Raw genomic sequence first — 27800 nt, forward strand, 5'->3', positions numbered from 1 at the left:
CACAGCACTTTGTAAACTGACAGCTTCTTTGGCAATGACTTTTTGTGGCTTACCCTTCTTGAGGAGGGTGTCAGTCAGTGTCTGTGAAGGTGAGGGGAGTGTCATTCTTAAAAAGTCTAATGTAATTTTCCATTTTTGTTGTGATAACGTTGGGTTTTCAATAGCTGTAATCCCTAATCATGAAAATGTATTTCGTTGTATTGAAAATTCAGTTTGATAAATTTTTTGATCCACTTATTAACAAAAGTATAAATAAAAACAATCAAAATGCAAATTTTTTAAATGTTTTTTATTAATTGATGACAAGCCAATTCACATATAAAATCACATCAGATAAATAAATTTCTGGGGGTGTTTTTTCAATACATAAACAAGGGAAAGAAATAAGAATGGCTATAAAGAGTTGAACCACTATCTATTTATTAGTCAGTTGTTCAATCCAAGAAAAGTGTAAATATGTATTTAAAACCCACTCACATTATATTAAGTGTTTATAAACAGCAGTGATCAGAAAAGTCAAAACGACAAGGCAGTAATTCAGCGCATACAGTAATATACAGCAGCTTTGTGCTTTTATTTTCCCACAACGTTTTAGTCTTGCAATGTTTTCAGAGGCTGTTCAATGTGTAACTTAATCAGAAAGGACGAAGGTTAGCTCAATAATGCATTATAGATCATTTCTTTAACATAAACTTGTTTTAAGTAGCATGAGGTTTATAATTTTAAAATTGATCCATTTTATTTACTCTTATTATAAAGCTACATACATTACAGGCAGGTCATATTCTTTGAAAAAAAATTGTAGAAATTTCGCCAAGTAAAATGAAAAGATAAAAGTAGAATTTCTCATCAAACTGCCTATTATAAATGTGCATAAAGTAAACTTAGGCAAAGTTAAACTACGGTTAATTTCCCTTCAGCATTCCAATCAGGATGCCGAATTGAGTGCATTGTGCCAAGTAATATGAGATGTAGGAACATGGGGGGGTTCAGAGAGCTATCAGGAGAGGTGGGGGATCTTCTCAGGCGTTGCTTCTTTCATCTATTGTAAAAAATTCCATTGGACCTTTGCTCAGTGCTTTAATGTCTTCCAGAAGACTGGTAGGAGTCAATATATGAGAAGATCCTGAATAAAAATAATAATAAAAAAATAAAAAACATTAAATTACTTCCAAAATAAAAAGAGATACTTTCTGAGTTCTGACTGTCACCAGCAGGGGGCGGAATAAGCCGACAATAACAACAGACCATTCAACATAAAGTAGAAGAACGTTTAAGCAGGTTATTAAGAGCATCAATACAATATTGAAATTAACTAAATGACAAAAACAGGCTGACTCTGTAGAAATATTGTTTTAATACCAACCTATGATGACCTCGCAGGATTTTACGGCCTGGGTGACCTCATAGGCTGAGCGCATCTCAGAGTAGGTGATACCCCCGATAACAAAGATAATGAGGCGTGAACCAGTCCGGCGATCGTCCTGGGAGCTGGGTTTGTTCCTCTGCCGGGCGCTGCAGAACATAAATTTCAGGAAATTTAGCAGAGCAAGCAATAGAATAGGTTATTTCAAAAAACAAAAAAAATCAACAATATGCATGGGGAATGAGCCGTTAACTGGAAATAACTGGAACAGATTTTTCTTCTTGATCAGGCAGTAAAAAAAAAAAGAAGATCTGATCTATATCTGATCAGTAAACGCACTATACATATATTCATTGATACAGAGGTATCAAACTCAGTCATAGAAGGGGTAAAAACCTTAAACATGGACTGTTTCACAGACCAAAGGCTAGTCATACTTGGCTTTAAGGATGCTGATACGCTGCATGGTTTTCTACAGGTTTTCTCTATGTCAAAAAAGCTTAAATTACAGAACAGCTTCATGTTATTTTTTAACATTTAAAAAATAGCAAAGCACTCCATGACCTCATAAGACTGAATGCTCAGGTCAATATGTAGATTTGGGAAAACAGTGGGGGGGACTGTGGTTTGTCTTTTCCTGACAATAATCAAAGGACTGAACCTTTTCCCTGCTGTATCCGACTCCCCCTCTGCTCCTAACAGAAGTAATGAACCACTGCTCAGAGCAGACAAAGTAAACAATTATGGTTTGCTGTTCTTATATCATAGTTTGTAACAATAAATCAGCATTGGACAATTTTGGCATCAGTAGGTGAGCTGAGCTGGGACACAAAATTCTGCTCCTGGCTGCTAATAAAACCAGCAACAGAAGACAGGGCTGTAAGAGTATTGGTCAATCTCATGTCAGAAGATCAGCTGGTGAGTGAAGTTGTCTGAAGAGCAACATTTTATTAAATTAAGGATGTTATTTTATATTTAGTTTGCCTTGTAACAATAACGTTTTTACTTTTTATGCACGGTTCTTTGGATCTTGGTGCTTTGATGTTAAAATATTTGAGCTGAAAGTGAACTGACTGCACACTTCATAACTTCTCTGAGTTGCAACAGATGTATGTCTTTCATGATGACCCACCTGACCGCCCCGGAGCCATTCCAGGCAGCAGGACACTCGGATTGGTGCGGCCATTCTCTGATGTCCAGTTTGCTCTCCACAGCATCCTGCAGGTCACAAATTTTACACTATTTTCTGTTGTCATGTCAGAAATGTTCTCTGCAAGTTCCACAAAGCGATAATGTTTATATCAGTCAACATGAGTAAATACTGGAAGCAGTTTTCAAATGATTTCATTTTTTGAGGAGAATAAAGTTATAATAATCAAATAAAACTATTTGGTAAATTACGAATTAGCTGTTATTAACCACATTTTATGGCTGCATTTCATTTAGCCACACCCAAGCCGGATTACTGCCAGACCTGTAGAATCATCAAATCAATAAGGAGAACCTGTGTGACAACATGAAGTAGGCGTAGATATGTCAAATAGCAACACATCATGCTCCTTCTCCTCTCAGTTCCTCATTCGTTTCTGCAGGATGGGTTTACACAATCTTCAGAGCTGATTCTTATTCCTCTATTTTCTTTTGGGCTAACGGCTTTCATAAATGACCAGACTCAAAATGAACGGCTGTCAGACAACCTGCAAACAAGACTAACTCTGTGCTTCAGTGTGGATTTCTCTTTTTTGGCAGTGAAAAACCTGAATGAGATCAAATTCGTACGTGTCATTCCTGTTTCTCAGCAACAGGTGGAAGCTGCTGACTGTTTACATGCTCTCACTGACCTCCATCACGTCTTTGATGACTGGAGTCCATCTTGAAAGGTTGTACGTCTCCCCTTGGTTTCGATCTCGACGGCTTGGTTTGCGGGAAAAGAAACTGGGCTGAAGAGAATGAAATAAAGATGATTTACACAGAGAATACAGAGGTTTTGGTTTTTACACCACAGCTTTCAGTCAAAGGAGGACACTTCTGTTCTTCACGTACTGATGTAATGATAGGGACGCCCAGTTCTTTCCAGTTGAGGATGAACTCTTGTTCATCATCGATTTTAACATGTTGGATAAATTTGTTCAAGTTTTCATCTGTCGTTCCTGTTTACACACAACAAAGTAGAATTAAACCAGTCAGGTTAAGGTTTTGGTATTGTTACGTCATATAGTTTCATACCTAGTTACAGAAAAAAACCTCTACTGTAAAAATGTACAATCCAATCAACACAGGCTGGCTTTTACAGGGTGAGATGAATGCTTCACCATTTAGACTGAAGATGTAGAGCAGCACAGCTCTGATCTTGTCATGTTTACTGAACGGGTTAAGCAGCACAGGCAGCAGAGTCCTCATGGGATCTTTCACCTTCGTCCCGTCCACGTCGGAACCAACGGCAAGGTCCTACACAAAAAAAATAAATAAATCACAGCATGTTCAACATCCTAAAATTACAAATATAACATGTAATTAACAATCTGTCTAGGTGATCTAGCATGTCCTTGTCTCATATCCTCTACAACTCAGTCATATTAAATGCATGGGTTATATTCCACAGAAGGCCTAACTCTATAATGCAAGAGAATATTTTGAAACAAAGCCAATGTGAAACACATTTCACATTGCCCCAAGTCGAAATTCAGGAACAGAAACAAAACCGAGTCGTCAGAAATACCTCTGTGGACACATATTATCAGCAAGAGAACGGAACAGTGAAGATTCTGTGCAAACTACAGGATGTTTAGTCACAAACTACCATCAGAAAATGTTTCCTCTAATGACAAATATTTAGTTCAGAATTGAGCTGCTTGTAGTAAAGCCACGACGAAGAAAAGGCCGAAACTAGAGACCTACAGTGGGTGAGGGGATCGACATCGTTTATGGCCATCAGACTACAGAAGGGTCTAGATTTGAATAGATGGATTAGATATGTTAGACCAGTTCTACCATCATTTGTCTTATTGTGGTACTGATTTCCATTTTTTTCTTTTTCTTTAATATCATAAATGTGCAACCCAGTGTTCCTCTTATAGAGTTTTGTTCTTAATTGTGTGTTTCACAAACCTATTATATGGCCTGGGGAGAACCAGTCACCCTCATCTGTAATGTTTGCATTTAATGCTGAGTAATTAGGTAGTAATCTACAGATCAACGGACGAGAGTGTTGATTTGTTATATGAGTAAACCATAAAGAATTATAATAAAAAGATAACTGAATTATCAGGAATAGCAGGAAAATAACTGATTTTCCTGACAGGCTGGTGGATGAAGCTGTATGTTCTGTGGTTCTGGCCCGGAGGCTTCCCAGTTACTTCCTGATGGCAGCAGCCTGAAGCAGCTGTGAGATGGGTGGGCGGGGTCCCCTGCAATCCGTAGAGCTTTCTGGGTTATAAACGTCCAATAGGGAGGGGATGAGGTTCCGATGGTCTGCTTCCTGATCAGGTACCAGAACCTTGATAAACAATCACAATTTCATAATGGCCTGAGTCCAGACATACCTGTTCAGCTTTGCAGAGTTTCTCCACATTGTTTGAGAAATGTTTCATGCAGTCCTCAGCCAACTGCAGGTGAACAGTTTTCTAGAATAATGATGAAATGAACAGTTCTTTTAGTTTCACAGCGAGATCCATTTACCATACAGGCAATTCTCTGACCTGTATATACAACTACAACATGAATAATATCAACCCTGCAAGATAACAGGCTGCAGACACATAATGATAATAGTGATCATATGTATCTTCAACCACTCGAAAACTGTAATTAAAGCATTAACTAAATTACTACTTGAAAAAAAGGAAACTCCTTTTATACCTCGGTCAGCTGCTTACGGAATGCAGGCATCTTCTTCATCATTTGAGCCAAGTTGTTTATTGTGATCTGAGAAGATTACATTAAAGTTTGAACTGGCAAATAAATTGAGGAAACAGACAATTCAAAGAGACAAGATGCAGAAGCGTGACGAACACCCCAGCTCTGTACCTTCCCATCAGGCTGTTTCTTGCTGGCAGATATTTCTTTCACCATCTTGGGGATCTGTCTATAACAAGAAGAAAACAAAGTAAAGAAATGAGTATGGACCACACAACCATGATGCAGCGCTAAGCTGAGAGCTGGGAGACTTACTCTGAGACCTCAGCGATGTGCTTGTGCCGGAGCTTCACCCACAGCATGTCGTCCTCGTTCAGCAGAGCGTGCTTCTCTGAGCCATCTTTGGACTTGTACCTGAATGCAACATCATCCACACAACTGCTTTTAGCTGTCTGCAACATGTTTGAGGCAGGATGGTGTGTGGCTGGGAAATGCAGTAAAGGTTTACTTGTAGGTGTCATTCTGGATATCAATGAGGTCATAGGCCATAGCCTGGTAGGTGAGCTCATGGAGGATGGGACTTACAGGGTCAAAACCTCTTTCTAATATCAGCAGCTGGGCCTGAGTCTTCTCCTGCCAACAGTGAGAAAGTCAGGCATTAAAACACTAGCTTTAACAACGCAATTTTTAAAAACAGTTTATTGTTCGGTAGTGATGCAAGTTTTACTACAAATCTAATAATTCACACATCTCTGGGAAAGATTCTGCTTCTGGCAAAGGTATAGCTGTTACCATGTTCAAAGATGTCAGTGAAAACTAAGACTACACTAAGAGAATTAGATCAATCCCAAGGCTAAAACCTGGTTTCGTTGCTCCACATTCTTTGTTCAGCAGGTGTCTCACCTTTTTCTCGCTCTCGTCCAACTCGTAGTGTCTGGACAGCTTGTTGTCTACCAGCTCTGCGAGGGTTTTGGCGTTCACCATGTTGCTGTCTCTAGATACAACACAAATGGTTTTATTTAGGAGTTTTAAAAACAACACTGAGGTTTCAGTGAAACTAAAAGGACAGCAGCTGTAACTTTGCAGGCATATGACCTTTGCTCCTCCTTTGTAGCTGCCACTTGGACTAACATTTCAACTATTTTCCACCATATTGCTTTATTATCCTACATTTACATAGATTTTAAAGTTTCTAACAAATCCACAAGTTTTGACAGTATGCTTTTAGTAATCCAACCAAAAACACTTAAATGTAAAATGTTTTCTTTTCTGGAGAATGTTTAGGCTTGTTTCATTTTTATTTTGGCTCTACATTCGACCTGAATCTTCCAAGACAAAATGAAATGATTAAAACATTTTCAAAATTAAAAATCAAAAAGCTGTGCAGAAGAACCATACAAACATTTGAAAAGCAATGTCTTGTTAATACACACATATCAATTCCTATGACTTTTAAAGGTCCCCACTATCAAAGGCATTGTTTGCATCTTATGCATTGGGGTTCTGTGGGGTTTTTATTAGTCAACAGTGTCCTAAAGGCAGTACAAAGCCATCTGAACAACTACAGTTTCAATAAACAGAAAAAAGGTTAAAGGCTAATTAGCTCGATTCTTTCTTAGAACAACTTTCTTAGAACAATGTATTTTATAGCCAACTTAGGACATCTAAAGTTATTTACACTGATGACCTGATAACATTCTAGAGAAAGTTCTGAAATGCCCAGTATTTTCTCTAATGAGGTGTAAAACCACAAGCAGTTAGGTGCGGAGTCGCTCGTAGATTCTCTACAAGAAAGAAAAGCGAATGTTTGGAAAGGCATGGAGACTAAAAGATGAGTTTTGGATTCTAAGACGCTAAGAGGCATGCCTGTTAAGTGGCAGACTGCAGGCTAGCACACAGAGCCAATAGCCAGCTAATTAACCGGCTAATATAAGCATTCCACCCCCAGTGTTACTCTATAAAGACAAAATCTGCGAAAACGGTTCATCTTCTGTGCTTTTAAATTAACCTCGCTTATGACTGAATTAGAATTGAATCCTTGATTAATCAAACTTTCACTCAAAGAAACAGATGGGTAAATCGTCGTTTAAAAACGAAAAAATACCACTGGAACCAGACATTTTCGTAAACCCCCACTGTCTGACATGAAATCCGACTAAACTGTTTTAAATCTGTTAGAAAGATCCAAAAATAATTTTGGTTCGCTAAATTCTTCGAGAATTTATTCAAATTCAGAAATCTCTAAACATTTCTTTAGTATTATATAGATTAGTATAACCATAGCATTCAGTATGTTAATTATTGCTGCTTTTTTTGCTTTAAATGACTCAGTGGATGATGTTAGCCATTTTTGCTTTAACCTTTCCTGCTTATACTGTGATGCTGATGAATCTTTACTCAAGGCTATCATACAGCCAGTTATTGTTTAAAGCTACCAGCATTTTTTAAAGTGTTAAACTTAACCATGTAGACTGTGGAATAGTTAGAACATACTGAAATATTTTTCCACTCTGCGGTCTTCATGTTTCATACTCATCCATACCTGGAAATGACTAAAACTTTCCCATAGCAGCCCTAAATATTTCTCTTCAGGAAGCGTGTGATCTGAAAACAAGTGATACCTAAAATAACCGTCGCCTAAAACCTTCCTGCAGCAGTTTGGAAGCACATCACAGGTTCTAACAAAAGATGTTCTTCTGCTTAGGGGCTGAGGTGTGCTGTAACCTAAGCAGAGAACTGATTCTTCTTTGGCTTACTTCTTGTATCTGACCCCCGGGAACTCGTTCAACGTGGCACAGAGAGTGACGAGCTGGTCTGCAAGCTTCTCCAATGTCTTCCTTTTGTCCTGACTACGAGGACTGTAGATTCTTTGGAAAGCCCCCGGATCGTCACATGTGAACACCTTAAAAGCATGCAGTAATACATTTGTATCTGACAACACAAGTGGATCTCTATTAAGTAGAATACAATTAAAATCTTTTTTCCATGAAGTTCATTTGTTGAATTATCGTTTATGCCTGATAATTTTGATGATAATGACGGATAACTAATGAAAACCCAAAATTCTGCTTCTCAGAAAATGAGAATATTAAAAAAGTTCAATGAAAAAGGATTTTAAATAAAGGAATGGCTACTTACTGAAAAATATGTCTCAATACTGTTTAGTATATGCATCCAACATTTGGTTGAGGTTTCTTATGGATAAATTGTTGCATCAATGCAGTGTGGCATGAAGGCATTCAACCTGTAGCTCTGCCGTGGTGTTTCTTTAACAGTTGTCTTCAGCTTATCCTCATTATCTGGAAGTAAAATTCTTCTGATGTCGTCTGTGGATGGAGTGGCTTAACTTAAGGCAGTGATTCTCAACCTGGGGGCCCGCCCTCAGGTTACATACATTGTATTGAGGGGGCTCAGCTTGGCTTGGAAGTAAGAAAGGGGGGCATTGAGAAAAAAAGGTTGGGAATCACTGACTTGAGGGATTCAAAAGTAGCCCATGTCTGTGTGTAGTGGCTCTTGGATCTGTCAAAGTCTCCAGCTTGAATGTTAAATAAGATTGGTTTAAAAAAAAAAAAAAAAAAATCATACTTTTTCCTTCCACTCAACTTTCTATTAATGCTTGGATACAGCTGTCTGAACAGAAAGCTGCTTTTGCAACAACCTGTTGTGGCTTATCATTTGTCTGTTAGTGACTTCCTGCGGAACAACCGTCAAGTAAGCAGTGTTCCCCATGATTGTGTAGACAATACCATGTTATTTCTGTATTAAAATAATAGTTTTTGGTTTTATGTAATATTCTAATTCTCTGAGAAGCTAGCTGCTTCCAAACCTTTCTATATCATAATGCGGTTAAATGGTATTTTGATTTGTTAAGATGAACTTCTGGAACAGAAAAAGGTAATCACTTTTACATTAGTGTTAACTGAAAGCATTAAAGAAATCTAAGAACAGAAATATTTTCTGCATTATTATATACAGGAAGCAGAGAGTTACTGTTCTGAAGCCAAGATTGCTACATCTTAACTTTAAACATCCGGCACCCATAAAGGTTTCTCTGCAGGTGCATTATCTAAAATCATTACAATCTGTTAATTCCTCTTAAGTGAACAAGTAACCATGTTAGTAGGGATAAAAAGAGGAAATAAAACCTTAAAATGAATACAAAATCCATCTAGGCTGCAACCATTTACCTGTGCCTCTTGTGGTAAGAAGGAAATGTTCATCTCCTTGCAGATGCGTATGTACTTTGCACAGCAAGCCTTCATGTTGTTGAACAGGTCATTGGGGCAGTCTGTTGAAAACAGACACATTTTTCAGCGTCCACTTTGATCATGTTACCTAGAAATGTACTTTTAACAATAATTCAGAGGATACTTACAGTCTGTGAAATAAACACAAGCTGATTTGTATTTAGGTTTGGGCTTAAAGTCAGCGATGAAGGCATCCACACACTGTTAAAACAATACTAATTATTAGTTATAAAACTTTACTTCATCCTCTATATTACAGTCATATCAGCTGTAATGGCAAACCTTGGAGGTCGGTGACATGAAGTAGATGGCCTTCATTTCAGGAACAGGTTCTCTGCTTTTGAACAGATCCTCCACAACTAAACAGAGAGGATATGAATTTCAGAACAACCCCCCCCACACACACACAGTCTTCAGTTGGTTCTGGGCCTGAATGTCTAAATGCAAACATTACAACTTACTTGTAATTCTCTCTTCCATCAGATCTGACATTTTGCAGCATGACGTGAGAAGCTTGGTGGTGAAGGGGTCCAAAATCAGTATCTGTGAAGAAGAATTCAAAGCAACCATGAAATACCATTGCTGACCTCTTTCACTGTTGGGTAGTCGGGCTTGACAGTTTGTTTAAAATCACAATAACTAAAAATGTGACCCGGAGAATTTCTGGTCATGCATTTATAAGTCAGAAAGGTCTTCCTACCTTCCATACTTCTGATTTTTTGCAGTCTGCAATTATTGTGTCTTTTATTCCTGCAGAGATATAGAACAATATCAGGAATCACACTTCAAGATCAGGTTTATACTGTATGTAGTCACTGAACGTCAACCTGCTTTGTACATAGGAACCAGTATTTGGTTACCATGCGTCTATAATAGATGCATCAATTATGACCTAAACTAATCATTTGATATTCATCTCATCTATCATTAGGTTTAATAAAAATTATTTTGTGCGCTGTGACTTTTTTTAAACAAAGAAAACCTCAGGACTAGCAGATTTGAACATCAACACAAAATTTGTTCATTTCTACTTGTAATTTAGGGCGTTTCTTTCACAATATTACAATATTATTAAGCTGCCTTGATAGGGACAGAAATCATGGTCCAGCATCATTAAATGAGCATTGCTTAATTAATAAAATTATGTTCTTAAATGTGCTGCTGGAGCCCTTCTCTGCAAGCATTTAATGTGCCACTACAGCAAACGATTACCTGAAAGTCTATATTTTTAAATGTACAGGTCCTTCTCAAAATATTAGCATATTGTGATAAAGTTCATTATTTTCCATAACGTCATGATGAAAATTTAACATTCATATATTTTAGATTCATTGCACACTAACTGAAATATTTCAGGTCTTTTATTGTCTTAATACGGATGATTTTGGCATACAGCTCATGAAAACCCAAAATTCCTATCTCACAAAATTAGCATATCATTAAAAGGGTCTCTAAACGAGCTATGAACCTAATCATCTGAATCAACGAGTTAACTCTAAACACCTGCAAAAGATTCCTGAGGCCTTTAAAACTCCCAGCCTGGTTCATCACTCAAAACCCCAATCATGGGTAAGACTGCCGACCTGACTGCTGTCCAGAAGGCCACTATTGACACCCTCAAGCAAGAGGGTAAGACACAGAAAGAAATTTCTGAACGAATAGGCTGTTCCCAGAGTGCTGTATCAAGGCACCTCAGTGGGAAGTCTGTGGGAAGGAAAAAGTGTGGCAGAAAACGCTGCACAACGAGAAAAGGTGACCAGACCCTGAGGAAGATTGTGGAGAAGGGCCGATTCCAGACCTTGGGGGACCTGCGGAAGCAGTGGACTGAGTCTGGAATAAAAACATCCAGAGCCACCGTGCACAGGCGTGTGCAGGAAATGGGCTACAGGTGCCGCATTCCCCAGGTCAAGCCACTTTTGAACCAGAAACAGCGGCAGAAGCGCCTGACCTGGGCTACAGAGAAGCAGCACTGGACTGTTGTTCAGTGGTCCAAAGTACTTTTTTGAGGATGAAAGCAAATTCTGCATGTCATTCGGAAATCAAGGTGCCAGAGTCTGGAGGAAGACTGGAGAGAAGGAAATGCCAAAATGCCAGAAGTCCAGTGTCAAGTACCCACAGTCAGTGATGGTCTGGGGTGCCGTGTCAGCTGCTGGTGATGGTCCACTGTGTTTTATCAAGGGCAGGGTCAATGCAGCTAGCTATCAGGAGATTTTGGAGCACTTCATGCTTCCATCTGCTGAAAAGCTTTATGGAGATGAAGATTTCATTTTTCAGCACGACCTGGCACCTACTCACAGTGCCAAAACCACTGGTAAATGGTTTACTGACCATGGTATCACTGTGCTCAATTGGCCTGCCAACTCTCCTGACCTGAACCCCATAGAGAATCTGTGGGATATTGTGAAGAGAACGTTGAGAGACTCAAGACCCAACACTCTGGATGAGCTAAAGGCCGCTATCGAAGCATCCTGGGCCTCCATAAGACCTCAGCAGTGCCACAGGCTGATTGCCTCCATGCCACGCCGCATTGAAGCAGTCATTTCTGCAAAAGGATTCCCAACCAAGTATTGAGTGCATAACTGTACATGATTATTTGAAGGTTGACGTTTTGTGTATTAAAAACACTTTTCTTTTATTGGTCGGATGAAATATGCTAATTTTGTGAGATAGGAATTTTGGGTTTTCATGAGCTGTATGCCACAATCATCCGTATTAAGACAATAAAAGACCTGAAATATTTCAGTTAGTGTGCAATGAATCTAAAATATATGAATGTTAAATTTTCATCATGACATTATGGAAAATAATGAACTTTATCACAATATGCTAATATTTTGAGAAGGACCTGTAGATTCTTGGTAACCAGAATATATCAAATTCTTCCCTCAAACTCTGAGCCTTAAACTAAATCGGAATCTTATCCTCTAAACTCTGCACGTTTCTTAAAAGGAAGAGCATATTTGCATACAATTCCTAGAATCGCGAAACCTTTGTGTCATACCATTCCTACGCTGGATTGTTCCCACCCTATCTGCTGCTGCAAACTGCTGGACAGCTGGTTGAAAGAAGTCTTCTACATTTTTCCTCTCTAATAAAAGGGTTTTTTGGTGGTTGCAAAAGTCAAAAGCAACCCTAGTGTGGAAACTGAAGGAGAGCCAATCATCACTCTTATTAAGGTAAGACTGTTTTAAAATAAGGAAGTTCCTGATTAACCAGCTTATTTCAGCTTGTTATGAAAGTGTTACTCAATAAAGGAGGAGAATTAAATAAAAGGTACAACTACTACTCAATTTAGTTAGTGTTCATTTAATACTTTTGCTGACTCTATGCATCAAAAACGCAGTGAATAAATGTTATACATAACATTATTAGAACTACAATTATCAATATCATTTCAGCAGCATTAGGATTAATTGTTGCTTTGCTGTTTCATCTCCTCAGGACCTGTGTCATTTAATCAGGTCACCAGAGACCTGCTAACTCAGTCTTCCCAGGACCAGAGGTAAACAAAGGGAGGTAGCGTTTGTTTTTTATCCTCCTCAGCTCCGGAACAAACTCCCTGAAAACCTGAGCTGTGCAGAAAAGGTTGGCTCCTTTAAATCATGACCGAAAACATTATTGTATAGCAAACATGAACTGTTTGCTCGATCACTAAAAAGTGATTGAAGCCAGAGATTTAGGATTAAATTAGCCTTTTTACAGTTGTTTATGTGGATGCAATGCTTTTCAATGCATAAAGGTTTTTGTTGTTTTAATGTCTGTACATTGATTCTGTGTAAAGCACTTTAGATTCTCTGGTTTATGAATGGTGCAATGAATTTTGATTTAAATTTATTGTGGAAATACCTTTTTTTACTCATGACAATCAGCCCCTTGCCTGAATTATTACACCGCAAAACACAGTAAAATCCGGCTTTATGGTGGGCACTGAAAACAACTGTATTCCACAAAAAAGGATGCCAAAATATATATTCATCAGAACGTTTTTAACCAATTTCGATCAGATATTCATTCAACTTTACGGTCAGTTAGGAAGAGAAATGGAAATGACAGTTTCAACATTGTTAGAAATGTATTCAACACTGCTTTTCTAAAAGTTTTAGAAACAATGGAACTCAGTAACCTCAACCATTTAGCTTTTTACCACAACGTGCTAATCTTCATTTTGGAGAAAACATGTGAAGGTGACAGTAACTTTGTTTCTGTCAGTGGTGTTTATTTCTGCGGAAATAAGGTGGGGCTCCAAGCAATATTCAAAGTGACCTCACGCTAGCTGCTCTTCGCGAAAAGTAGGAAAAAGAACCAAAAATACAATTATCGACCCAAACTAAGGTAAGTGGAAATGCGAATAAACAACTGTGAAACTTACTATTCCAAACTGTTCGCCTTAGCCCGTGATCCAAGCCCGCTGCCATCTTGTTTTCCGCTTTTTTTCTCCCCACCCCACCGTTTCTACTCTTTTCCGGTCGGTTGACGCATGCTTGATTGCGTCACAAAGAGTGCGACGGTGAGATGCTGTAGTTTTTATTGAACCTGATGAAATAATAATTTAAAAAAAACTACAGACTCCTATTCATATTTTTTATAAATGCAAGTTGCTGATAAATAAATAAATAAATAATTATAAACCATTATCAAAATTAATAGAAATATATAATGAAAGAAAGAATGTATAATAGTAGTTGAAAAGAAGATTCTAAAAAAAAATCCAGTTTCTATGTTTATTGTTATTAAGCTATAGATGTATTATAAACAATAATAATAATCATAAAAATATTCATTTATTATTAATTTAATACCATCATTCACTCAAAATATTATAATATGCTGCATGCAACGCATATTGCTTTTTATGATTTTAACATTTTCTTTTAACTCTGATTCCATGTATTCTCATTCTAGTTTCTTGATAATATTATTATTAGTATTATTATTGTTATTATTATAGCAGTAGAAGTAATAGTGGTAGTCCATCAATCCTGCTTAGTCCTTGCAGGGTCTTTGAAGGCTGTTGCCTATTTCCAGCAGCCATTAGGTGAAAAGCATTACACACCCTAGACAGGCCCCCAGTTCCCTATAGGGCAACACAGAGATACACAGGACTGGCAAGCATCCACAGACACAAGGCCAGTTCAAAGTGGCCGGTTAACCTAAGATACAAGTTTTTGTTCTGTGGGAGGAAGCTGGAGTACCCAGAAAGAGTCCACATATGCACGGGGAGAACATGCAACGTCTTGACCGACAGTATAATAAGCAACAATAATACATAACATGCTTTATCTATTACTTGTTTGAAGCATTTATTATTATTATTATTATTATTGTATTTTAGGAAATTTCTGGCTCTTTGGAAACAAAACATTAAAAAAATGAATGCCTTTTACTGTACGAGTATAATCAATCCACACCTTTAAGTTACATTGAAATCTATCTCATTGTCAAATACAAATACATGACATTATTGATGACTGTCCTTTAATCCAGAATGTTAAACCCATAGATTACGCTGTACATAAAATGTAACTGTCTAAAGGCGGGCTACTGTACTTTGGTATTATTGGACCTTTGCCCCAGAAAGGGAGGTGCTAGACACCGTATATCTTTAAGAAAAGTTGAAGACATCACAGAGGAGAGTGTTTTTGAATCAAAAAGAGGTGTCAAGTGTAAAAGAAGAGCTTCAACAAACAAATCAAGAATGGGTGCTTTGAAGTGGCTGATCTTTTTGGTTTTTCTGAACACATATTCACAGGTACAGTGAAGCAATATTGTCACTTAGCTGCAGAACTTCTTTTTAACTTAGGCATAAAATATTTATGTCTTATTTTTTCTCCTGTGAATTTTTGCAGGCTGCAGCACAATCAGGTACCGTATGTTTTCCTATCATGTACATCACTCTTCGGATGCTTTAAGTGAGAATGAAACATAATAACACATTGCTTATCGGAGCATTCGGGTGCAAAAGAATGTCTGTTGTTATCTCTCATCAGACATCAAAGTATCTGTGTTCTCTGCAACATCCAAGACAGTGATTCTCAGATGGACCAGTTATTCCGGAGCTGTCACCTACAAGATATCTGCCGCCCCCTTAAGCTCACCAAGCAGTCCTGTTTCTTTTATCATGTTTGGGCCAAACACAGTGATGGGCTCCATAAGCTCTTTGTCCCAAGATGTAGAATATATCTTTACTGTTCAAGCTTTGGATGGTACCCAGACAGTGCTAAGCTTTGCATCAACCCAGACATTAACAGGTGAGCTACTCTTTTGCCCACTAAAATAATTTATGATAATCTTTGCAGCACTAATTTGCAAATGTGCATTATACTTTCAAATTTAGTTTGCAACTTTCCTTCTCAGCAACTTGTTGAAAAAGTTATGTAAAATGTTAAATAGGTTATTGCGAATCTGCAAATATATCTAAAACTATATTTACAGTGGCTTTCAAAACTATAAACACACTTTTAACTTCTTCTCATTTTGTCATGTTACAAGTGCAAACTTCAGTCTATTTTATTAGAATGTTATGTAATAGAAAACAAGGTACTGCATAATTGTAAACTGAACAAAATGGAAATACCTGGATTTCAAAACATTTGTAAATATAAATCTGAGAAGTGTTTTGGGCGTTTGTAATTTCGTCCCCTTCAGCCAGTGCTTTGTAGAATAGCCTTTTTACTGTAATTACAGCACAGTCTTTGGGTTGAGTTTGTCTCGACCAGCTTTTCAGTCCTAGAGACTGTATTTTATTCCCATTTTTCTTGCAGAACAGCTGAAGCTCTGTTAGAGTGGATGGAGAGCATCTGTGAACACAGCTTTGAGGTTTTGCCAAATATTTACAGTTAGATTTAAGTCTGGAGATTGACTGGGCCATTGTAACACATAAATGTGCTTTGATTGAACCATTTCATGGTAACTCTGTGCATGTTTAAATTTGTGCTCAGGATGACATGCAATATTAGATTTTCGTGACTCACAGTGTTATACATGTAGGCAAAAGTTCAATGCTTTTTGACCTCTATTTTTCCTTTTCTTTTCTCGGCAGCCTCTCTGATTAATGTTTTGTTATCTAGGCCTGTCCAAGATGTCCATTTAGCTAGATTTGTAGTTGTATTATACTCTTTTTGTTATCAGATGAGGGATTCAAAAGCGTTGCTAAAGTTCTCCTCTGAGGCTGTCTCAGCTGTATTTGAGCTGAGCACAAGACGCGCACAGACTAATTAGACTACTTCTAAACTAAACTAATTAGATGACTTCTGACACCAATGCGTTCCAATGGGATTTTAATTTTGCGGGTATTGAAGTAAAGGATGCTGAATACAACTGTAGGCCCCATTTTTCATATTTTTCATGTAGAGTAAAAGAATAGAATAAGATAATATTTTATTTGTGCATCAATAGGGAAATTCCAAAACAACAAAGTGACAAATGGAAAGCACAGACACACCTAAAAAATGGGAATAATAACGACAAAGAACAGTATAATCAAGACTGTACTATAATATCAAATTACAAAGTAAGAAAAACCATAAATGTGGTTGAAACTTGAAAGCTGTATAATTTTGCTTTCACTTTACAATTATACACTACTTTGTGTTGGTATATCACAGAAAGTCTCTATAAAACACATGGAAGTTCAGGGTTGTAAAGTGACAAAATGTATAAAACTGAATGGGTACAAAGAGATTTGCAAGGCATTGCAAATAACTAAATGTGATTTTAAATATTAGAGTTATAAATGAGCACTTGACACAGGCAGAAACACACTGCCTGGCCCAAAAAAAGTTGCCACTTGCATTTAACTAAGGTACAGGCAGTGTACATAAACTACCCCAGTTAATAGTCTATAAATGTCCTACTTTCTTTGCAGTTTTATGTTAAATAAGTAATGAAAAACACTGTCAGGTTACATTACATGTGTCTGCATCTCTGTTTTAGCACCCGATATTATGGATCCCATCAAGACAGTCAAGCCAAAAGACAGCAGAACCTTTATGGTGGAGTTTAACCCAAAGACAGGGGCCACCTCTTACATCATACGAGTTGAGAACACTAATGGCTTCTTCAGAGAGGATACCGTGTCCTCCTCTCCGGCAGAGATCGGGAATCTTGACCCATACACTGAGTACCGGCTCAGCATTATGGCTGTAAATAATGCAGGCCGGAGCCAGCCATCATTTCCTGTAGCTGCAAAAACAGGTAGTGTTGTTCTACTCATCATAGGACATGTTTTATTACTGTAAATAACAGTTATGTGTTTATGTTTCCAAAGCTATAAAACAGAACACAAATGAGAAAGACATTTTTAGCCAAAGGTTGGTTTATGTAAGGCAAGAGTTTCAGATCTATTGGGAAATCCAGAGCTGTTTCGCATCAGTCCCATTTGCCCCTCAGACGTCATTTGATCTGTTTTATTGTAGAGTAGCAGAGCACAACATCTTCTGTTCAAACTTTACCCAGGAAATATGTCAGCAACCCTGAGGGCCTTCTCAGGTATCATTGGTAACTCTATCTGACATCATCTATGAAAACACAAAGAGATGATCCCATCCTCAGGTTCTAGTACACATCTTTTGCAACTATTTGTGTATCTATCCTAGAGGAAAACATCTGATACAACACAAAAACCAAAATATATAAGAATATATTTCACAATATAATTTTTACAGTTTCAACTTGTGGAACTTGTGTTTATATTTAACCTTCTAGCTACTGATTTGAGACGATTTGAAGAATTTGGAGGTAGTCCTCCTTATTCTTTCCACTCTGTAAAAAGCACCAGTACCACTGACAGCAAAATAGTCCCACAGCATGATGCTGCCACCATAATGCTTAACAGAGAGAAAAGCACAATTAAATCATTAATACGGTATTCGTACTGGTGATGGGTGTAAACCTCTGGCTGACTTTGAAGATCTCATTTGGAACATGCTGACCAAGATCCAAGCTATGACAAATCTATTTTATTTTAAAACTTGCTGTCAAAGCAAAGATTTCAAACCCACCGAAAATCTTTTAGTATCCAATTATTGACACCTTCAAGACATGATCAACTTCAGAACAGAAATACAATATATGAGCTTTGACTTGAACGAAAAAACAATAATGTACACCTCTTTAGGCTAAAGCCGCTGCACTACAAATGTTCTGACATTACTGAAACATTGTCATGACAGTACACGGCAGACTAATGCTTATCTTGCATGCAGACATTTTAACAAACCGTTCTTCTTCTCCTCAGTGTTACCACCTCCTCAAATCTCCACCTCCTCTCCCAGTAATGACAGCATTATTGTAACTTGGCCTCCTGTTGCTCATGCTGTCCAGTACACCGTGTCTATCTATAAGTTTGACTCCAACACTAAGGAAAAGTACAACACAACCAACACCAACTTGACCTTCCCTGGCTTGGATGCTGGATGCCTGTACGCCATTCAGAGCTCAGCTTCGGACCCAGAGGGCCGAGATGGAGAGGGAAGTTTGTATGTCAACCAGACTACTCGTAAGGAGATCCAGATGTTACCCTCTATTCTTTATATCACCTATTTCCATTCCATTTTAAATAACATTGTCTACTTCAGAGCATATAAATATGCCCGTTACAATGTAAAAATGTCTTGCTCTACTCATTGCTCTCAAACAATGGCATCTACCTCACTTTATACATGTTTACATTAATTAGTAATGTGTTGAGAAAAAGTATTTCTTCTGTTTTTGCGTTTTGGATAAATGTTTCAGATTAAAAAAAAATTAAACACACAAATATAACCTGAGTAAATGAAAAAACTCTTTTCAGATGTTAATTTGTGTTTATTAAGGGAAAAGAGCAATCGAAATCAACTTGGCAGGAAGAGAAAATGTGACTGAATATTTGCTTTTCTCACTTAATTTGATTAACCAGATTTTTTTTTAGGAAGTTTAAGTTTAATTTTTATATTTACACCAGGCCTGATTGCTGCCAGGCCTGTAGAATAAGGAAATCCCTGAAATAGAACCTGTCTGAGGTTGTACAGGCTAAAAACATCCCACCACGCCCCAAACTAATGAAAATCAACAAGACGAGAAACAAAGTCATTGATGTCTGTCAGCCTGGAGAAAGTTACAAGATCAATTAGGTTTTGGGATTCCATTACAACACACTGCCATAATCCACAAATAAAAAAAAACATAGGAATGAATTCCCCTAAATTTCCTGGAGTAGCCAGCCTACCAAAATTATCCCAAGACCGCATCGATGGCTCATCCAAGAGGTCCCAGAAGAACCCACACTGGAAAGCACTGAAAGCACTACAGGCTTCTTTGCCTCAGTTGAGATCAGTTTTCATGATTCAACAACAAGAAAAAGACAGGGGCAAAAATGTCATCCACAGGAGAGTTTCCAAGTGAAAACTATTGCTGACCAAAAGGGATGCAAAGGCTTCTTGCATTTACTAAAAAGCTTTTTGATGATCAGTAAGACTTTTTAGGAAACTGAGGAGGAACAAGTGGAACTGGACTAAAACTAACACACCACCATTATACTCAGTGTTAAATATGGTGGTGATAGTGCAATGGTCTGGGGCTTCTTTAGGAGCTGGATAAGGTCCCGTAATCGATAGACCCATACATTCTTGACCCCACCAAGCAGTCCTGAAGGAGAATATCTAGTTATTAATTTGGGATCTTGGTCTAAGGTGTACTTGGGTTATGCAGCAGGATAATAATATACCAGCAATTCCACAACTAAATGTCTGAAAAAACCCAGAAACAAAAGTAGGTTTTGTACTGGTCTAGTCAAAGTCCAGACTCCTATTAAAATGCTGTGACATAACTTTAAACAGGCCGTTCATGCTGAAAACTTTTCAAAATTACCAAATTCAAACAATTCTGCAAAGAAGAATTGACTAAAATTCCTCCACAGTGATGTAAAAGACTCATTGCTAGTTATCACAAGGGCTTGTTAGTAGTTGTTGCTGCCAATGGATTAAGAGCTATTTACTTTTTCACATAGGCCCAGGTTGGTTTGCATAGCTTTTCTTCCAATAACATATGACAACATTATTTGAAAACAATTTGTAGTATTTACTTAACTTTTCTGGTATTGCATTTTGTTATATTACCTGAAACAAACAAAGTTAAAATGAATAGTTATGTCTGTTTCTCAGGGATATCCGCAATAGTACAAAACATTTCCAACGACATCCATAAGTAGTGCTATCTATATAATGTGCTTATATTTTTTGCTATCAACATAAGAGTACCAGTTGTGGAAAAACTTTTCAGGATGTATACATTTTCAAAATAAATTGTTTTATACAGCAAATAATCTTTAGAAACAGTTAGCACATCCAAACTACAGTAAAACCAATAATGTCAACCAAGGGGATCCCAAAGTGGGTGTTGTTAAACACCAAGTAGTGGGAGTCCTAAAATAATCACCCAAGATTAATTTGATCTTTAAAGCAGAAGCTTTAAAATAGCGAATTGTTTTTTGCTTTGCCCTTGTTTAATTTACTTATTAACAGTGTTTGTATATTTTTCTACAATAGCTCAGAACGTACGTTTCTGGAGTTTGTGGACCAGCAACTAAATGTTTTGGAACCCATGTCTCGATGGAGGGTTTTTAAAAGATAGTGCCCTGAAATAAATAAGGAATCAGCAACAACGCACTTCACTAAAATACTTTACAGTAAATGTAGAGTAAAAGAAATATCAATCATTGTTTTGTTCTTATTTTTGCAATATTCATTGGCTTCTTCCAGGACCTCCAACTCCATCCTCTGTCAGTGTGTCGGTGGTGATGAATGGCACATTGGCCGGGCTCTCTGTGTCTTGGAAACTCAACAAAAAGGTTCATGGTACTGTTGAGTATCATGTGACAAGTGACCAGAACCTGAACTGTAACAGCACCTCCAACTCCTGCATCCTGTCACCAGTGGGCTGTGGAGAAATACATACCGTCCACACCACAGCTTCAAACAAAGCTGGTCCCAGCCAGCCATCCAGCCCAGTGTTATTTATCACCTGTGAGTAACAGCATAATGAATATACCAGCCTGAAGGCGGGTTTAGATAAGTCAGTTCATGCAAATATGCAGCAAGCATTTACATATGGGGCCCATATAGGTAAAAACATTTCTTAGATATGGATGGATGGATGGATGGATGGATGGATGGATGGATGGATGGATGGATGGGTGGATGGGTGGAGGGATGGATGGATGGATGGATGGATGGATGGATGGATGGATGGATGGATGGATGGATGGGTGGATGGGTGGAGGGATGGATGGATGGATGGATGGATGCTGGTTAGGTTTGGTTTGATTTAAAGTTAATTTTTTTTTCTATCTATATTTTGCATTAAACTCCATAACTAAAGCAGCTAAATATCAAAATGACATTGATGTTTGATAAAATGAAAATATGCTATAATAAGCAATTATTTTAGTTTTAATAAAACTTTTGATTATATTTTCACAGTCATTGTTTGCGCCTTGTTTGAATTTCTTTGTCCAAATGTGAGTGTAAATGTCTTCCAAACACCTGATTGTAACAATTGTGAAGTCAATCATAAGGATTGAATATTGCTCAGTTTTTGTGTGCAAGTTTAAAAGAAAATCGTCAATTTGTGAATGTTTTGAGGAACAAACTAAAACAATGTTCAAACTCTCATGTTCTTTGCCATCAGTCCCCTGTGCTCCAGAGTCTCTGACTCTTGAGGAATCGCCTAAAGGAAACTGCACGCTGACGTGGAACAACGTACCTTATGCAGAGCGTTATGAGGCCTTTGTCAAAATAGGTGATGGCACTGAGGCAACCTGCAACTCCATCAGCAACAACTGCACATATCAGTGCCAGTGTGGCTACACCTACCTGATGTATGTGTTGGCGTACAACCAGGCAGGCAGCAGTCCTGAATGGAAGATGCTCAACTACACCACAGGTGAGTAGCAGCAGAGGTGGCATCTAAATGAGATGATGCATTCAAATTTAGACGTGTTAATATGTGTGTTTCAGTACCCTGCTGTCCAGACAGTGTATCTGTCTCTGCTGTAAGCACTGACACTCTGGTGATTACCTGGAATGCGTCGCAGGGAGCGGAGTTGTATAAGACTCAGGCTGCAGACACCTCCAAGGTCACCCTCTGTAATGACACAGCGCCGGTGTGCGCTCTCTCTGGCCTCAGCTGTGACAGCTCCTACACCGTGGTGGTAACTCCTTGCAATGAGATCAGTGGATGCAACCAAGCCTGCAAATCCCACACCAGAGACACTGGTAGAAAGCTCCTACTTTTTATAAGGGCTTGTTGCTTTTTACACTGAAGCTTTGCTTGTCTCACTTTTGCTATATTCACCTAAAGTATGATTTATATTTAGCACAACAAACATGAAATATTTGTAGATTCAAGGTAGTCAAATGCTTATTGGTCTATGTTTCCTTTTATTATAGCTCAATAATCTTTTTTGTATTTATGAAATACATTCAGAAATTGCCCAAAATTGTTCTGTAATCTCTGGAAAACTTTACAAGACCAAAAATAACATTTCATATTAAGCAAGTAGGTTTCCTCTCCTTCTTACTTCCACTTCAGCTCCCTGCACGCCAACTAAACCGATTCTGAATTCAAATACATCCTCCATTATTGGTGTCAGCTGGACAGCAAACAACAGGGCTGCAAATTACACTGTGAGCGCAGACGGGGAGCATGCCAGAGGTACCTGTACTACCAGTGGAAACAGCTGTAACATCACTGATCTGCCCTGTGGCTCAAGCTTTGAGATCAGCGTCACAGCAACCAGCAGCGCCGGGCAGAGCTTACCCAGCTACTCCACCTCACTAGAAACAGGTGAGAAGTTGACTGGTGGGTAAAAAGATACTTGGAAAAAGTGCTGTTGGTGAGTTAACCATTTTGTGTCATTCCAGCCTTTCAAAAGCTATTCCCAGGTTCTGCTTTAACAGTTTTGGGAACCACCATCAGGTTTTGTAGTAGTATTGTTTATAAAATACATTAATACATTTCATAAAAAAGAAATCAGTTTTACTTCTACATTTAAGAGAGGTCGATAGTCCCTCACAGGGCAACACAGATACAAAATAGACCAACAGCCATTCATGCATACATCCATAGATACATTTAGAATCTGTATAAAGTGTAGAATATAGAACACACATGTTTTTTGCACTGTGGGAAGAAACTAGAACGAAAACCAAGGCCTGTACAGAACATGTAAACTCCACAGACAGAAAGGCCCTGGCCTGGCAGAGAACTTGCAGGGAGCCAATAGTGCCAAAACCTGTAGCAGTATGAAGTGCCACCTGTTTAAGCAGCTTTCATAATTTTATGTAGTCATATCAGGGTCGCTGGTGTCTACCTTTCAGCGGTCATTAGGCAGGAGGTGAGGTACAACCTGGACAAGTCATCAGTCCATCACAGGGCAACCCACAGAGACACACAGGACAAACAACCATACATGCACACGCTCATACCTAAGGGCTCTTTAGATAGAGTAATTAACCAAACACTCATGTTTTGGACTGTGGGAGGAAGCCAGAAACCCATGCATACAGAGGAAGAACATGCAACCCAGGCCGAAATCTGAAGCCTGAAGCAACCACAGTGCTACCAACTGCGCCACTGTGCAGCCCAAGAATGGAATATGTCAATATATTTGATGCTTAAGTGAAGTTGGATATGTCTCTCTTCTAAAATGTTGAATCCACACATATAACCTTTTCCTGCAGAGCCCTGCTGCCCAGTGAATTTGACTGCTGTTCAGGTAACTCAGGCCATGTCTAACGTCTCGTGGTCTCACGCTAAAGGGGCAAAGTCGTTCATCACGTCCCTAGCATCACCACGTGGAAAAGCCCTCTGTCACACACAGGACACCCATTGCCTCATAGGCTGCATCACCTGTTCCATGAACTACACTGTCACCATAGAGGCATTCAGCATGAGTGGACGCATGTCCAGCTGCACCTATCAGGGCTTCTCCTCCAGTAAGTGATCACTTTTATCTACAGACTGACAATATGTCTTTAGATCCTAACATGAATTTATTATTCATTGCTCAGAAAATGGTCAGTTTTGCTCTATCATTTACACACCGAAAACCAGTAAGTCGGTTTTCAGAATTTATCATGTCAAACTTAAAGCATTTGCTTCTGTTATATTTAACTATTTTGGATAGCGGATAACTACATACATAAACCAGTTCATAAAACAGGGATATTTACTGTAAACTAGAAAGTTCCTTACTTTGCTTTAAACCAAACCATAAATTCTCCTTTAAGAGTGTATTAAACATTCCTCATTATTTGAAAGACAGGCAAGAAACCTGACATCTAACAAGACAAAAACAGTGGTGGGTGTTTTTTGATTAACTCTGCCCCAGGCGTGTCTTTAATAATCTTAATTCTATTTGTAAAAGCAAGAAAAGGGATCTTAGGAGTGGCCTGCCCAGGCCTTAGTTCATGCTAGAACCATTACACATCTACATACGTGCCCCTAAAATCTAAATAATCAGGATTAAATGCATCATTTTAAGTTGCTTCTGTAACTAACTTATTATTATCTGGGTGAAAATTTTTAAATGAAATTTGTGAAATAATAAAAAAAAAACTCAAACTACTTTAAAAGTCCGAATGGATGCCATCTTTGAGCAGTTACATCAGAAAAGTTGATTTTATAGTATATCCCAAATGTTTTGAGTAATAAAACACCATGTTTTACATATGAAAGAATGCTTTTGGATTTATCTCCATCAGATTTATGAATAAAAACAAATAATATAATTACTTGTTTTTACCATTCTAATAGCTGTAAAAATGTATTTAAACTGACCTGCCATGAATGAGCTACATTCTGGGGTTCCTTAAAAAAAGAAAGAATGCTATTCAATCAGAGGGTTTCTCTTTTAGGCCCCTGCTGCCCATCAGGCATCAAGCTCTACATGTTGGGCAGTAACTCTCTGGGTGTTTACTGGCGCAGCACAGCCAGCAGCCTCAGCACCATGGCAGAGATGGCGGGCATCAGCAGCAACTACACCTGCACTGCGTCACCTGGGAAGAACAGCTGTGTTGTTAAAAACATCCAATGTGGGGGAGTGTATCATGTAGAAGTAGCTCCTCTCACACCAGAGGGCAGCAAAGTTCTGTTCTGCCCCATCAGACTCTACTCAGGTTTGGAGGTCCTTCATAAAGCTCAACCTTTTGTTTTCAGATGTTTGAGTACTATATAAATAACTTGTTTTTTTTTTTTAATAGTTACTTGTTCAGGAAGCAACATCAGCTCAGGTGAGCATATTCCCTGTGAAAACATCAGAATGGCTATTTAACATTCTGGATACCTGCAAATTATAAGATAAATATTTAATTATTTATAAAATCACTTCAATATCTTTACCTCTAGTGTTTTACAGAGGAAAAAGAAGTGTTGAGTAGTACAAGGTAAGTTTCATTTTAAACAATTATAACTAAGGATTTATTTACAGTCAACATAATAAGGAAACGCTAGGAAATGTTGACTTCAATTTGAGTATTTTGGGATTGAATGCAATAAATTATCCTGCAGTTTGATGACAGTTCTTTAAAGATTTCTGCCATCCAAAATAATCATACAGAGCTCTGGTGAATCAGAGTTCCTGCTAACAGACGTAAGTTTGGGTTCGTCTGTATCCGCAAGACTATAAATTGAACACAGCACAAGGACACACAAATTAAATGTAATGATTTGGTTTTAGGAAGAAGCCAAATGCAGACAGAAACAGAGGCAGACGTGATGAAGTGATTTAAACTTTAATTTAAAAAAAATAAACAGAACTTGCAATGTCAAACATGAAGAAAATAGGACATGAAATCGGCATACGAAGAACTGGCAGGGCAAAGGGGCAATGGAGAACATAAAGTCAATGGAGAAGCCATCCAAGAACTAAGAAAATGTATGAGAGTATATACAGAAGGAGATCTAAAATATGACATAGAATGCGAAAATGTGGAACAGCTGAGGCAGAGTGAAAGCAGGGAGCTGAGGGAGGGAGACTAATGAACCTGACAGGAGCTGAACAGAGATAATAGTGTTGTTGCTGTGGTGATCAGTGGATGAGGGACTCTACTGGAAGGGTCCCAAATCAAATTCTGCTTGGGGCCTGATTCAATCTCGGGCTGGCTGTGGGATAAATTATTTCTTTCTTTAAGTGGTGTTGATAAAAACAAAGCTTGCATAGCTGTGCAGCTGTTAGATCGGATGCCTTGAAGCGAGATGATCCTGGCTTCAAATCCTGGCCTGGGGTCTTTCTGCGTTGATTTTGCATGTTCTCTCTGTGCATGCATGGGTTCTCTCTAGGTACTCCAGCTTCCTCTTACAATCCAAAACTGGTAGGTTAATTGGTCTTGTGCTTAAGAGTGAGTGATTGTGTGCATAGTTGTTTGTAACTGTGTTGTCCTGTGATGGACTGGCTGTCCAGGTTGTAACCTCTCCTTCTCCTCATGATCACTGAAGATAGACACCAGCCCCACACAATTCTGCATGGATGAGCGGGTATGGACGATAGATGGATGGACAGAATCTGACTTGCGGTCTTCATTCTAAGTAGCTTATTGTGCCTTGTGGCAAATGCAGTTCAAGTCGTCTTTCTCCTGCATAACCTGACATGATATGTGGCCATGATTCACAAGCAAATGATTACTGATGTTTGAGCAAAAGTTTACAGTATAATAATAAAACTAAATGGCCTATTAAAATTAAAATCAAGATTTATGATTCGTAATTGCATGAAGTAATTGGTCAGTTTTTCTCATAGTATGTATTGAGATTAAATATTTTATCTTAAATTGAACCTGTGTCTTATTTGACCAACTAATGCATGAAATTACAGACCAATTGAGTTTAAAACAATAACACATCCTGGGATCACACTGAAATAAAGTAACCTTGTTAAACAAATTAAACAAAAATGTGCATCAGACAATTATTGATATAGTAGCCTCAGCCACTAGCAGAAAGCTGCCTTGTAATGGAGCAGCAGACACGGATCTGTGCGTCTTTAAGTAAAACATCCAGTTTGCAATGTCATTTTTTAGTGCCCTGTTTCTAATTATTAGGATAATTTCAGTTGTGTTAAGTGTGTGTCACTGTGTAAAACTGAGCATGTTTCAGATATTAAATATATTCTTAGCATCAATTATGTGTTTTGTGGTCTGGTTTATAATTCAGATATATGTTGTTTTTCATTAAACAGATGGCATATACCAAGAATAAAAGACATACAAAGTGGAACAAAAAACACTTCTATAACCAGATTAACCTAAATCTTTTAAATAAAACACCGCATCACGGCAAATACAGTGAGCTTAAAGCAG

The 27800-nt window shown here is 38.1% G+C and overlaps 2 protein-coding genes across 3 annotated transcripts; one reads left to right on the top strand and one right to left on the bottom strand.

Moving 5' to 3' along the window:
- Window positions 1-398: 398 nt before the first annotated feature.
- On the bottom strand, window positions 399-13938 carry stxbp3 (syntaxin binding protein 3). The gene is made up of 19 exons (XM_047375925.1): window positions 13838-13938; window positions 10169-10218; window positions 9930-10011; window positions 9751-9827; window positions 9597-9669; window positions 9409-9509; window positions 7978-8123; window positions 6125-6215; window positions 5730-5854; window positions 5537-5635; window positions 5393-5450; window positions 5225-5290; window positions 4909-4989; window positions 3679-3814; window positions 3410-3516; window positions 3208-3306; window positions 2499-2584; window positions 1367-1515; window positions 399-1126 (listed from the first exon to the last, which is right to left on the bottom strand). The coding sequence occupies exons 1-19, from the start codon at window positions 13881-13883 to the stop codon at window positions 1023-1025; spliced, it is 1776 nt and encodes a 591-aa protein (XP_047231881.1). The 5' UTR covers window positions 13884-13938; the 3' UTR covers window positions 399-1022.
- Window positions 13939-15112: 1174 nt separating this feature from the next.
- On the top strand, window positions 15113-27622 carry LOC124874189 (fibronectin type III domain-containing protein 7-like). 2 transcript variants are annotated; one of them, XM_047375447.1, is made up of 14 exons: window positions 15113-15217; window positions 15315-15330; window positions 15456-15716; window positions 17401-17661; window positions 18704-18964; window positions 21204-21467; window positions 22132-22386; window positions 22461-22718; window positions 23035-23289; window positions 24186-24440; window positions 25362-25622; window positions 25707-25736; window positions 25852-25889; window positions 26906-27622. In XM_047375447.1, exons 1-13 carry the CDS (start codon window positions 15164-15166, stop codon window positions 25881-25883), a joined length of 2463 nt encoding a protein of 820 aa, XP_047231403.1. In that variant the 5' UTR covers window positions 15113-15163; the 3' UTR covers window positions 25884-25889; window positions 26906-27622. The 2 variants fall into 2 exon arrangements, with proteins under 2 accessions (XP_047231403.1, XP_047231402.1); XM_047375446.1 differs by having other exon boundaries at window positions 26941-27622.
- Window positions 27623-27800: the final 178 nt, after the last annotated feature.

The sequence above is a fragment of the Girardinichthys multiradiatus genome, chromosome 9 (assembly GCF_021462225.1).
Source record: "Girardinichthys multiradiatus isolate DD_20200921_A chromosome 9, DD_fGirMul_XY1, whole genome shotgun sequence".
In the NCBI taxonomy this organism is placed as follows: Eukaryota; Metazoa; Chordata; class Actinopteri; order Cyprinodontiformes; family Goodeidae; genus Girardinichthys; species Girardinichthys multiradiatus.